Genomic DNA, 13,365 nt, shown 5'->3' with positions numbered 1-13,365 from the left:
ATATTACTGAGAATAAAACTGCAAAGTCGACAATCTGTGGATCTTTTCTCATAGATGGACATCAAACAGGAAGTGTCCGACTGTGAGCTGTGTTGTTCTGGGGTCTATCTGTATTTTTTGTCCCGGACCCCCTGTGCGACCAGATGCTTTTCCCAGCTTGAGCGTACGAGAGAGTAAGTGCCACAGCAGCAAAATCTGCCGTGACGTGTGAGAATAGAAGCGAGTCACATACAGAGCTGATGTGATTGTCATGTCACCTGATGTTCGGGAGTCTGTGTGTGTGTGTGTGTGTGTGTGTGTGTGTGTGTGTGTGTGTGTGTGTGTGTGTGTGCGTGTGTGTGCGTGTGTGTGTGTCTAAACTCTCACAGTCTGTTGATGGTGGAAAGAACAGCATCGTGTATCAGCCAGACATCTAGGAGTCATAAAGAAAGATGGCAGCAGTCGATCATACACTCTTTCCAGTAACAAACACTGCATAATGAGAACTTCATATCGAAAATAGCAACTCGTATGATTTTGAAATTGTCGTTTATGTTATTTTTGGACAGTTCTGATAATAGTTTACATATTAGTTTTGATTTTGAAACAAGGACATCTTCAACTACAGGCCTGATCTGAGGATCAATACGTCTCAGAGATAGAGCAGGGTTAATAAAAAAAAAATTTGATGCCACAAACCCCAAATGTGTTGACCCAGTCGTTGAAATTTATTTTCAAATTATATATGATTCCCTTGATTGATTGATTTATTCTCTTGTGATTTTAATATTTATTCATTTATTTATGATCCGCTTGTGAATTTATTTGCCTTTTGTGGTTTATTTTTTATTACATTGATTTTATTTTTTGCTATTTATTAATTTATGATCTGCTTATGAATTTATTAGTTTTTTAGCAACTTTTTATTTAATTTTTTTTATTTACTTATAAATCCCATGATTTTATTTATTTATTTTTATTCCCTTGATTTTATTTTTATTTATTTATGATCTGCTTGTGAATTTATTTAATTAATTATTAGACTCTTGTGACTTAATTATTTACTTTGTTATTTATTTATGATTTTATTTTAATTATTTATTCGTGAATTAATTAATGTATTATCCTTTTGTGATTTAATTTACTTGTTCATATTATTTATGATTTCCTTGATTTTATTTATTTATTTATGACCCTTTTGTGATTTAATTTTAGTTATTATTTTGATTCCCTTGATTGTATTATTTTTTATGATCCCTGTGTTTTATGTATTTATGATCAGCTTTCGATTTTATTTGACTTTTTTTACACCGTTTTTGACCCATGTTTGAAAACCCCTGAAATAGACAATTTATTTATCGAAACGTTAAAAGACCATATTAAATTATTTGTGTATAACCTAATTATTATTCATGAACCAAGCTTTTGTAACAGCTATTCTTCCTCCACCTGTCACTTTTTTAAATGTAAAGGCTTTGATTCAAAACATAAGTCAGATTATTTAAAAAAAAAACATTTATGAAAGAGATATTGGTTAAATTATTAAAGTTATTGGCCTCAGAAGAGTCGGACTCGAAAGACTGTTTGTTTTGACATTGGTGGATTGAGACTACAGACAGTATTGGGGATTACTGTTGCCGTGGAGACCGATCTCTCGTATGGTTGGATGAACATTTGTGGTGCTCGACCATCCCGGAGGTAAAATGTAATAAATAATAATAATTTACAGCAATAATAGTTTCTGCTGAGTTGTGGGATCTTCTCACTGTGATCTATTTAATGCTCTTAGTGGATTATGAGACTTGTTTATGAAACAAAAGACCGCTGGGGTTTGGGAAGTTGGAATCAGTGAGTTGAAGTTCTGGTCAGTACTTGCAACAGTTTGAAGGTCAGAGATCTGGGCATTAATACTGTTTAAAAAAATATACCAAGTCAACTTAATAGAAAGAAAAATAAGTAAAAATATGATATGATTATACATACTTACTAATTTTAATACATTTCACTTATATATATATATATTTATATATTATTATTTAATTTTAGAATTAACAAGCTTTCATTTTAATATAACACTAAATATTTAAAAAAAAATGTTTTTTTATTTTATTTGAACCTTTTTTACGCTATTTATTTAAACCTCTAATATTTAACCCTTTAATGAACCAATCATATCGATTTTATTAAATTATTTTGATACATTATTTTTATTTATTTATAATCCCCTTGTGATTTTTCAAATTTAATTTATTTATGATCCTTTTGTGATTTTATTGTTTATGTACTTATTTATTTATGACCTTTTTTACACAATTTTTTTACCCTATAGTTTTAAAAGCCCTTACATTGATTCAACTCTTTGTCACGTACAATCATCCATAATGTGATCTCGATTGGGGTCAGTGATGTCAGTGATTTGGGTGTCAGTCATTTTAATGAATTTAGCTTCACTTTATATGAAACCAGAGATGTGATATCAAGCAGGAGATGCTGAATGCAGAGCCTGTAATTGTTCTGGTGCTGTGGTAACACACACACACACTTGTTCCCTTTGAGCGGATTCAAGGCCACAGAACAACAGCGGCTTTGATCAGGCATTTGATATGCAAAGAGCAGGATGGCTTTTCTCCTGTGCCCTCTTGTTTCCTCTCGCTTCTCCTTCTCATCAGAGTCCTGTTCTCTGTATCCCTGTTCTCTCACTTCTCTGTCTGCAGTGAGTCGCTCCTGACAAACGGAGAACGGCTACGGCTACTACCTGTCTCTCCGCGTGTCGTGGTTTCAGGGTACCGTACGGATGGGTAAACTGTTGTGAACGTGCGTCGTGTTTTTCTTCTCTCCTGAAAGTTTGTTTCCATGCCAGGTTGAACATTTAAATTCAGTCTAGAACCATTTATTGATGTAAAAATGAACAATTACTTACCAGTTTGATTCATCAGCTGATACTTGCCCATTTTAACCTGATCATTGAAGTCTATTTACACTAAACAAAAGCTGTTTCTATTGAAAGTTGTGGATTTAATTTAGAAGGAAATTTGAGTGTCGTTTGGTTTTTGTTGTTCATATAAACTTTTATATGAATAATATACAAATTTCAATATAATGTTTTTGTTGTGTTTTTTTCACGTTAAAATGAATGAAAATAATATATAGTTAGAATATAATACTTAATTTTTTGTTGTACATATAAAAATTAATTTAAAAAATAATACAATAAATTTGAATATTATCATTGATTGTATATTGTTATAGGGTTTACATATTGTTTGTTTTTTGTCGTTAAAAATGTGTTTAAAAATAATTATATATAAAGTTAGAATACAATACTTTTTTGTTGTATATTCTTTGGTTTTTGTTGTTTTTGTCCATATAAAAATGTATAATAATATAATAAATTTGAATATAATATTGTCGTTGTATAATGTTAGGTTTTAGTTTTTTATATAAAAACGAAAATATTTAACAAAAATATAAACAAATATATATACACTCACCGGCCACTTTATTAGGTGCACCTGTCCAACTGCTCGTTAACACTTAATTTCTAAGCAGCCAATCACATGGCGGCAACTCAGTGCATTTAGGCATGTAGACATGGTCAAGACAATCTCCTGCAGTTCAAACCGAGCATCAGTATGGGGAAGAAAGTTGATTTGAGTGACTTTGAACGTGGCATGATTGTTGGTGCCAGAAGGGCTGGTCTGAGTATTTCAGAAACTGCTAATCTACTGGGATTTTCACGCACAACCATCTCTAGGGTTTACAGAGAATGGTCCGAAAAAGAAAAAACATCCAGTGAGCGGCAGTTCTGTGGGCGGAAATGCCTTGTTGATGCCAGAGGTCAGAGGAGAATGGCCAGACTGGTTCGAGCTGATAGAAGGGCAACAGTGACTGAAATAACCACTCGTTACAACCGAGGTATGCAGCAAAGCATTTGTGAAGCCACAACACGCACAACCTTGAGGCGGATGGGCTACAACAGCAGAAGACTCCACCGGGTACCACTCATCTCCACTACAAATAGGAAAAAGAGGCTACAATTTGCAAGAGCTCACCAAAATTGAACAGTTGAAGACTGGAAAAATGTTGCCTGGTCTGATGAGTCTCGATTTCTGTTGAGACATTCAGATGGTAGAGTCAGAATTTGGCGTAAACAGAATGAGAACATGGAACCATCATGCCTTGTTACCACTGTGCAGGCTGGTGGTGGTGGTGTAATGGTGTGGGGGATGTTTTCCTGGCACACTTTAGGCCCCTTAGTGCCAATTGGGCATCGTTTAAATGCCACGGCCTACCTGAGCATTGTTTCTGACCATGTCCATCCCTTTATGGCCACCATGTACCCATCCTCTGATGGCTACTTCCACCATGTCACAAAGCTCTAATCATTTCAAATTGGTTTCTTGAACATGACAATGAGTTCACTGTACTAAAATGGCCTCCACAGTCACCAGATCTCAACCCAATAGAGCATCTTTGGGATGTGGTGGAACGGGAGATTCGCATCATGGATGTGCAGCCGACAAATCTGCGGCAACTGTGTGATGCCATCATGTCAATATGGACCAAACTCCCTGAGGAATGCTTCCAGCACCTTGTTGAATCTATGCCACGAAGAATTGAGGCAGTTCTGAAGGCAAAAGGGGGTCCAACCCGTTACTAGCATGGGGTACCTAATAAAGTGGCCGGTGAGTGTATATATATACTACTCTGGGAAACAGGCAAAATAGTAATAATGGAGTGTTTTTAATATTTTTAATTGCTTTTTGCATGTAGCCACTGTGTAAATGTAAAATGAGCGAATTCTGACTCTATATGCTAATTTATGTCAGGTATTGCTCCCTGATTCTTAATATTTACTGGAAAATGCATATGCATATTTGAGAACGCCAAAGGAATTTACATGTCACTATGGAAACGTTGCCATGGCAGCCGCCTCTTCTGCTGTCGTGGAGTGTTTTTTTTTCTCAATGACGAGAGCTATAATAGATTTAGTCTTTTTTAAGCTCTGGATCGTGTGTAACTCGAGGCGTCGCTGACATATCAAAGACGAACGCCGCCGAGCCACATCAATTTGCCATTCATTTGAAGAAATGAATGCTTCCCATTTCGTTAGCAGACAAATGCGAGTGTCAGGGGACAGAAAGCGTCTCCTAACTGAGATGTTCAGAAACGTGCGGCTGAGATCCGGTTTAATGTCGGCTCTTCCAGGGGGAAATGAAAACTGACTCCAAGCTACACCAAGGTCATGGCTTTGATTCCCAGGGAATACATGAACTGAAAAAACCTCGAAAAGAAAGTACATTAGTAGTTTTGTTGTTGTTTTTGTCTTTTTAAAGTTTCGTGGAGTGATCTTGCAGGTTTTCTCATGGCTTTGTTTAACAGACACATGGGTAAGAGAGAGAGAGGGATGACAGAAGTACGGATGAATAATGTATATCCTTCTGCTCAGTAAACGTTTTCTTCTGCCAGACTTTACACTGAAACACACACAAGTTCTGCTCCTCTATGTAGTTTTGCGTCATGATGTATGTATATAGCGGATGGCTTGTCATTTCTCTCGCTTCGTTTCTGTTCTTTTCTTTCATTCTTTTCTTATGTCTCTGTTTTTCCAAGAACATCTGAAAAGTCTCATGAAATGACTCATATTTCATCCTATAAAATAAAATGAAAGCTATAAGTCATACAATACATCATATTTTTTTTCTATTTTTAGGATCATCATCATAATGGACAAAGGAACAAGATCCAAATACCTCTGTGTGTGGGTGACACACATCTTCAGCTTTTAAATAAAAGACAGTAGAGCTGTCTGTCAAAGAGTAATCAAGAGATTTCAAAGTATTTCGCACTTTACGTTTTCGTTCCTGAAAGTTAGAGCCGTTTCTTCGCTCTTCTCTCTCTCGAATCCCTGATGAGTCACACCATCTGTGCACTTTCTCCTTCTCTCTCTCTCTCTTCTCTCTCTCTCTCTCTCTCTCTCTCTCTCTCTCTCTCTCTCTCTCTCTCTCTCTCTCTCTCTCTCTCTCTCTCTCTCTCCGTCTCTCTGTGTCTCAGTGTGAGATGGAGACGGGACACTGTGTCCTCTGTGCGATGGTGGACATGGTCTGAATGACAAGATGGTGGTACTATTGAGTATGGACAAAACTTTCTGTACCTCTCTCTATGTAGCTCTCTCTCAAACCTAGTGCGCTGCCTATCTAGAAAGCATTTTATGGCATCATAGGCTTGCAACTGTTGACCAAAGAAAATGCTCTGAAAAAAGAAAAAAGAAAACTGTTCGCTTACAACATGCTAATGACACAAAGTACTATAGCAGAATTTAACATATTTGCCTGTTTGTGTATATTTTGCTATGTATTTGTTGTCAATTTCAGTATCATTGTGTTGCACTGTTAGCTTAGCAACATGCTAACACAAACTCTATTTATATGAGTACTCTCTTATGGTTCCTGTTTAGATGCTGCCTCAGGGAGACGGTAGACACCAAGGCAGCAGCTCGCTAGGTTTTGCGTTTTGCTTGTGCCGCTACAGCTCTTCACACCATCATTAGCACATCCATGAGAGCTAGGACTCTTTCAGAGGTGGCAAGCTGACAGCATCTTATAGCGCTGCTGTTCTGAGTAGGATGTTGGGTTCACATATTCATGGCCATTTCTGTGGGTAGCATTGTGTGCGCTTGCTAGCACCCCGCTAATGCTCATGTCGGATGCGTGGATGTTAGTCAGGAGTCAGGACAGTTTAGACATTATTTCTGTGATGATTTCATGCTGATCTATGTTCAGTCCATCATGTTGAATCTGTGATCCGTCCACTAGCCGTCTAAACTGGCTCAACACAAGCCGAAGGCGACTTTCTCCCGCAGGCCTTCCAGACTGCTGATAAAAACTTGATAAACACCGAGAGAATGATCTCAACAGCCGTAACTCATTCATTTCTAGTTTCTGAAGTAAAGATGATTAAAATAATTAATTCAGTAACCTGAATGATTAGCATATTCAGATATCATGCAAACAACGTAGCATGTGAATATGCTAATCATTCTAGATTAGCATTTGTTTACCAGATTAGTGAGATTACCATGGTACATGGTGTCCAAAACATGGTAGGCCTAATACTACCCTGGCACATTTGTAATTGAAAGTCTTGTAACCGTCTAGAATTATAAGAGAGAGAAATATTATCTTGTTTTCGTTGTGTTGTCATCTTTTTTTCTAAAATGTAAGCTAATTTTGTTGTGTTGTCATCTTTTGTTTGCTTTTTTTATATTTTGTGTGTTGTGCAGGAGAAATGAAACGTGCTTAGATACATACATATCTTTCATGAGGTTTATTTAGGCTATTTTCATAAGAGTTAAACATTCACTGTCTCCGTTAGGGCCGTTGTAGGTGACATCCCGCCACCCCTCAATGAGTACCGCGTTCACAGAACCTTCTAGTGATGGATAAGATCAATACACCAGCGCCCTCTTCTGGTTAACACGCTAAACTCACATTTGCACAGTTGTTTGTGGTACATATTTATGTGACTAAAATGTAACAAATTGCTTTTTAGAAAATTAATGAATACATTTACTGGGGTTTAGGCTTTGAATAAGTAAAACAAATCTTGAAAAATATTTTATTTATAATCTGGAATTTTATAAATGTATTATACACTTTTATATATACATTTGTATAATTTATATACTTATATTTTTTTAAAGATAAATTTTCTGAAAACATCTTGTTTTAAAAATGTTTACATATATTTTAAAATCTTGAAAACAACCTTTGTGATGTCTTTTCTATTTATTAATGTATCTTTTGACAAATCTCAGTAGCAAAAGTTACTTTTGCTTTTATGTAAGATCTTACCAAAATAATCTTTTATTTTCATATATTAAAAAAAAATATTGAAGCCAATAATGAGCGTATATAAAACTTTCAAAATACTAATCAGTAAACACTAAAACTAATCACAAAGAATTCATATGTAAACAACACAAAACAAATCTGAACATTTTGATGTTACAGATTTAAGCACATTGCAGATATTGATTTGAAGTTAAATTATTTTAAATAATCTACCGTAAAACATGAAACTTGCACAGCTAATCGGCAGTACTATTTTAGTATTTATTTTAAGTATTTTTTTAAATAGTTACAATTTTAATAATGTTATGTATTTTTGTCAAATTTGTTTTTTAATATTTATATTTAGCTTTCGTTAATTTTTATTTATTTACATTTTAGTACTTCGATACAAGTTTACAGCCATCTCATATTTAATTAGTCCTGTCAAATCGATTAATCACAATTAATCGCATCTAACATAAAAGTTTGTACATATATATTATATAATATATGTGTGTATATTTTTTACAAACATTTATTTTAGATGCGATTAATCGTGATTAATCGATTTGACAGCACTAATATTTATGTTTTATTTTATTTCAGCTTTCAATTATAGAAAATTATTTTAATTGTTAAATAAGGGAACAATACCAATGCTGCTAATAAAAAAATTGGCAAATTATTCAAATTGGTGTCATTATAATAAAATATTCGAACACATAATGTCATTATTGATTCATCAGAATCAATATTTCCATATTGTGATCAAATTGTTTTGCTATGTTCACGTGTTGTCCACTAGATGGTAGCAAATCTGTACAAGTACTCACCAGAAGGGTTTAACAATAAAAGTTCAGATGTTGTTTCTCTCTCTCTCTCTAGATCACGGGGGCGGTCCTGCTGGCAGTGGGATTATGGGGGAAGTTCATTTTGGGTCCGTACATCTCTCTGATCGCTGAAAACTCCACCAATGCTCCCTTCGTGCTCATCGGGACCGGGACTACGATCATCGTGTTCGGGCTGTTCGGATGCTTCGCCACGTGCCGCGGGAGTCCATGGATGCTCAAACTGGTGAGAGCCCGCTGCTGGTTTAGCTTCAGGAAGCAGATTTTACACTGGACATCAAGTGACGGCCCTAATGTGTCTCTCTCTGTCTGTAGTACGCCATGTTCCTGTCTCTGGTTTTCCTGGCAGAGCTGGTCGCTGGCATCTCGGGCTTTGTTTTCCGTCATGAGGTGAGACGTGCGCACGCAGGTTCTCCAGCGGGGATCTCCATCTGTCTCGCTCTATGAGGCCTTGTTCTGGTGACATCTGATGGAGTGTGTGTGTGTGTGTGTTCCCTCAGATCAAAGGCACCTTCCTGAGGACGTACAACGAAGCTGTTCAGAACTATAACACCCGGGATGAGAGAAGCATTGCGGTGGACAAAGTCCAGAGGAGTGTACGTTCAAACACTGGTTAACATCAGTTTATCTAATGTGATGTGTTCTAATGGATAACTGGAAAATACTTTTTTTAATAATCAGCATTAAAACTATGAAAAGGAGAGTTTATAATGACAAACTTTCCTATTGGCTGGATAATGTATTCTGATGTTGTTTCTTAGATGTTCCTAAGATATTCTGGGTAGTTTTTAGGCAGTTGCAATGGTGTTCTAGATGTGTATGCAGTGTTTTTTATTTGATTACTGTAGTATTTCTTATTTCTAGTGCTTGAAGTTTTTCAGGTCTATTTAATTTGTGTCTTTGTTCTATTGTAGTTTGGTTTCCTATATGGTTGTTATTAGTTTCTTTGTTCTTATTTCATCACTGTTTACTTGTCTTCAGCAAGTTTTTTTTAAAGTTTTTTTTTACTTTGGCTAGTTTTAGTTTTTTTGTGATATTGAAAATGGTGACAATAATTATGAAATTTCAATTGTATCAAAAATGATATCATAAAAGCCTTTTTTTAAATCAAAAAGAATGATATTGTGATTTATATCGTTATCTTGAAAAGAAAATGATTCATATCGTGATATAAGATCTTGGTCATTTCTGAGAAATCCTGGGTGGTTGTTAGGCAGTTGCAAGAATGTTATGGGTGGTTGCCAGGTAGTTGCTAGGGAGTTGTTAAGGTGTTACGGGCTATTGTTAGGGTGTAGCTAAGATTTTCTGGGTGGTGGTTATGCAGATAGATCTCCTGTTACCTGTTGTGACCTCTGGTCTGAGTTCTCTCTCACTGTATTTCCTGTCTTTAGTTGCGTTGTTGCGGTGTTCTGAACTACACCAGCTGGTTCTCCAGTGTTTATTACCCTGCGAATGGACTTCCTCCGAGCTGCTGCGCTAACATCTCCGACTGCAACGCCTCAGACCTGAGAAACGCCACCATAGCGCCCACCAAAGTCTATCAGCAGGTAACACACACTCGCACAAACACGCAGGCTGGCTGTCTTCATTTTCATCTATTTTTCATCTATTTATAATTATTCTTTTGTTTTCAGGGCTGCTATGAGCTAGTGACGACCTTTATTGAGACTAACATGGGCATTATCGCTGGAGTAACATTTGGAATTGCATTCTCGCAGGTAGGATGGAGGCTATTTCCATCTTTTAGTCACACTATTTGTGGAGATAGGGACTTGTCAAATACTGAAAAGAATTTTATTATTTTAACTTTTTTTAAATGTTGTATACTTATATTTTAATTGTTTTAACTTTAAATGTTAAATTAATTGAAACATTTTATTTTATTTTTTAAAAATCAGCTTTTTTAATATTCTACATTTTTGTTTTATATGGAAGCTTGTTTTCAACACTGAATAAAAAAAAAGGTAATTGCTACCTTTTATCTCACAATTCTGCGTTTTTATCTTAAATTTTTTGTTTACATCTCGCAATCGAACTTTTTTCTCTCAGAATTGACATATAAACTTGCAATTGCAAGTTATAAAGTCAGAATTCTGAAATTTAAACTCGCAATTCTGAGAAATAGTTGTAATTCTGAGAAATAAAGTTGCAATTCTGAAATATAAACTCTGAGAAATAAATTAGCTATTCTGAGAAATAAAGTCGCAATTCCGGCAAAAGAAAGTCGTAATTCCGACAAAATAAAGTCGCAATTACCTCTTGTACTTTTTGATTCTGTGGCAGAATATTCTAGACTTTTGTTTTATTTTGTTTTACTTTCTGCCTTTTTATCCCGCAAATTTTTAGTTTACATCTTGCTAGATTTGTCCAAAAATACAGACTTCGGTACCAATTTGGTACTGAAATTTTAAATTGTGACGCTTTGAGCAATGTTGAGCGGAATCGCGCAATTAACTTGCAACCGAAGTTGGTACTTTTTGAAAACTCTACATCTTGTAATCCTGACTCTTTTTTTTTTTTTCACAATTGTGAGTTATAAAGTCAGGATTTTGAGATATAAACTCACAATTCTGAGAAAAAAGTCGCAATACCAACAAAATAAAGTCACAATTCCGAGAAATAAAGTCACAATATTTTTTTATTCCTTGGCGGAAACAAGCTTCCATTTTTTAAGCATTAAATGTAAATTATCTCTGACATGTATATGTAAATGACCTCTTGATTGGTCGAAACAGATAGTCCCGCCCCAAACTCATGCAATTGGTTGATTTTGGTTGAATTGGTTTGATTGGTTGATCTTTTATTACCTTCATTTTCATCTAGACTTGATGAATGAATCACACACTAGACTGCCTAGGAATGTTTTTCCTCTCCTTGAGATGCCATAATCGCATCTGAGGCGTTTGCAAGCTAATATTTACTCCAATCTGTTTTCCGTTTACCGCCGAAGCGAGTTGAACAGCTGGCTGGTGTTGTCTCACACAGGTGTAGCGCTATACGCCGTCGAAATGAGTCACTCGGTAGCGCCGCGTGTGCTCGCGTCTAAAAGCTGGAGCGAGAGCCGCGCTGCCATGACAACCCCGCGGTGAACGCCGACCCCGGGCTGTCTGTGTTTTCCCAGCCCTCATTTAGTAAACACACATAGACACACATGCGGGAGCCGAGCGTGTGGCGCAGCTGGGGTTTGCTAGCGAACGTGCCGTTTCAAACACAATCAGGCCCTCTGTCACTCACGCTTCCGCCTCGGGACCATTATGCAGATATCTCTCCATCCGTACTAATGGGTCCAAAGGGGCACAGAGGAACACCTCGACCCCTCTGACGCGCACACATCATGCTAATTGAACTGTAAATGTTATCTGCGAGCACACGGGCGGCCCGAATCAATGACATCTCTTAGAGACGCGGCCCCGCTAATACGTCTAATCTTGCGTAGCGCATGTGGAATTCTTTTGGCTCGGTTAAATGGGAATCAGTAAACATTCATTATGATTATAACTAGAATTTCTTGAGCGCGGAGCAGAGCGAACCGTAAACCCAGCAGAGCAGCCGGCAGGAACGACTACCACAATTTAATTTAATTAGCAATTACGTTGGCAGAGGGAGCAGAAAAAAGCTCTGGAAAACAGTTTTACCATGGTAACGGTGCATGTGTGTTTTTCAGCTGATCGGGATGCTGTTGGCCTGCTGTCTGTCACGATTCATCACTGCCAATCAGTACGAGATGGTGTAGCGGCGTGTGCACAGGTGAACTAGGAAACTCATATGTACCAAAAATTCTGATAGCACATGAATGTAAGCATTCATTTCAGTTGAGTTTGACGTTATTGTGCTGCTAAGCTAACAGCTCAATGCTCTAATAAGCATAAAAATACAAATATCAGACAAAGTATTTAATATTAAATACAATATTTTCAGTACGCATTTTCTTAGAAGGCAGCCGGGGTTTTTTGGGCGTTCCTGTCATGCATATGCAGGAATGTAATATAATATAATAATGAAAATATTTAATTAAATATATAATTTCAATAATAATTTAAATAAACATTTTAAATTGTTTAAAATGGTAAATTATATATATTAATTATATATAATGAAAATATTTGGTTAAATATATAATTTCAATAATAATTTAAATAACTATTTAAAAAGTTTAAAACTTGTAGATTATATATATATTAATTATTTATTTGTGTGTGTATGTTTTTTTATACACAGTATATATATATATAATTTAAATATTTAAAATGTTTAAAATTGGTCAATTATATATATATATTATTTATTTGTATATATATATATATATATATATTCACATTTTTTGTAAAGTTTTTGTGAGGTTATTGGAAATATATTTTTTAAAACATTTATAATTAAAATATTTAAATAACACAATGATGATGCCTTAGAATTGCATCAAAATGTGTTTTGTAAATGAACTTGATTATGCCTGTTTAAATATGTGGAGTGGAAAAGGAGATTTTAGAGCTGCAGTTGGAGAAGATTTTCAGTGAATAGATTTTCATACGACTTGGAATAAAGTTTAACATTTAATGTAAATGCCCATTTTTTGGGTGATTGTGGCCACTATGAACGCTGCTGTGAAAAACTGCACGAAGATTCTTCGAAATGTTTAAACCTCTTTTTCCCGGTTCTACAGACGCCGAAGACGTACGACACCTTGGAAAGGGAAAGCAACCCAAAAA

The 13,365-nt window shown here is 35.8% G+C and overlaps 1 protein-coding gene across 1 annotated transcript in view; it reads left to right on the top strand.

The window, feature by feature from the left end:
• tspan7b (tetraspanin 7b) overlaps nucleotides 1-13,365 on the top strand; it is a 31,065-nt gene extending 17,700 nt beyond the window's left edge. The window contains exons 2-8 of the mRNA XM_056271880.1: nucleotides 8,697-8,885; nucleotides 8,975-9,049; nucleotides 9,160-9,255; nucleotides 10,051-10,206; nucleotides 10,294-10,377; nucleotides 12,324-12,406; nucleotides 13,320-13,365. Coding sequence (XP_056127855.1) covers nucleotides 8,697-8,885; nucleotides 8,975-9,049; nucleotides 9,160-9,255; nucleotides 10,051-10,206; nucleotides 10,294-10,377; nucleotides 12,324-12,392 — 669 coding nt within the window. The 3' untranslated portion in view covers nucleotides 12,393-12,406; nucleotides 13,320-13,365. The remainder of the gene's footprint in view (nucleotides 1-8,696; nucleotides 8,886-8,974; nucleotides 9,050-9,159; nucleotides 9,256-10,050; nucleotides 10,207-10,293; nucleotides 10,378-12,323; nucleotides 12,407-13,319) is intronic.

The sequence above is a fragment of the Rhinichthys klamathensis genome, unplaced genomic scaffold (genome assembly GCF_029890125.1).
Source record: "Rhinichthys klamathensis goyatoka isolate OS25496 unplaced genomic scaffold, OSU_Roscu_1.1 h1tg000327l_1, whole genome shotgun sequence".
NCBI classification, from domain to species: domain Eukaryota; kingdom Metazoa; phylum Chordata; class Actinopteri; order Cypriniformes; family Leuciscidae; genus Rhinichthys; species Rhinichthys klamathensis.
Note: the sequence above shows the minus strand (reverse complement) of the source record. Positions and strands in the feature narration are given on the sequence as shown.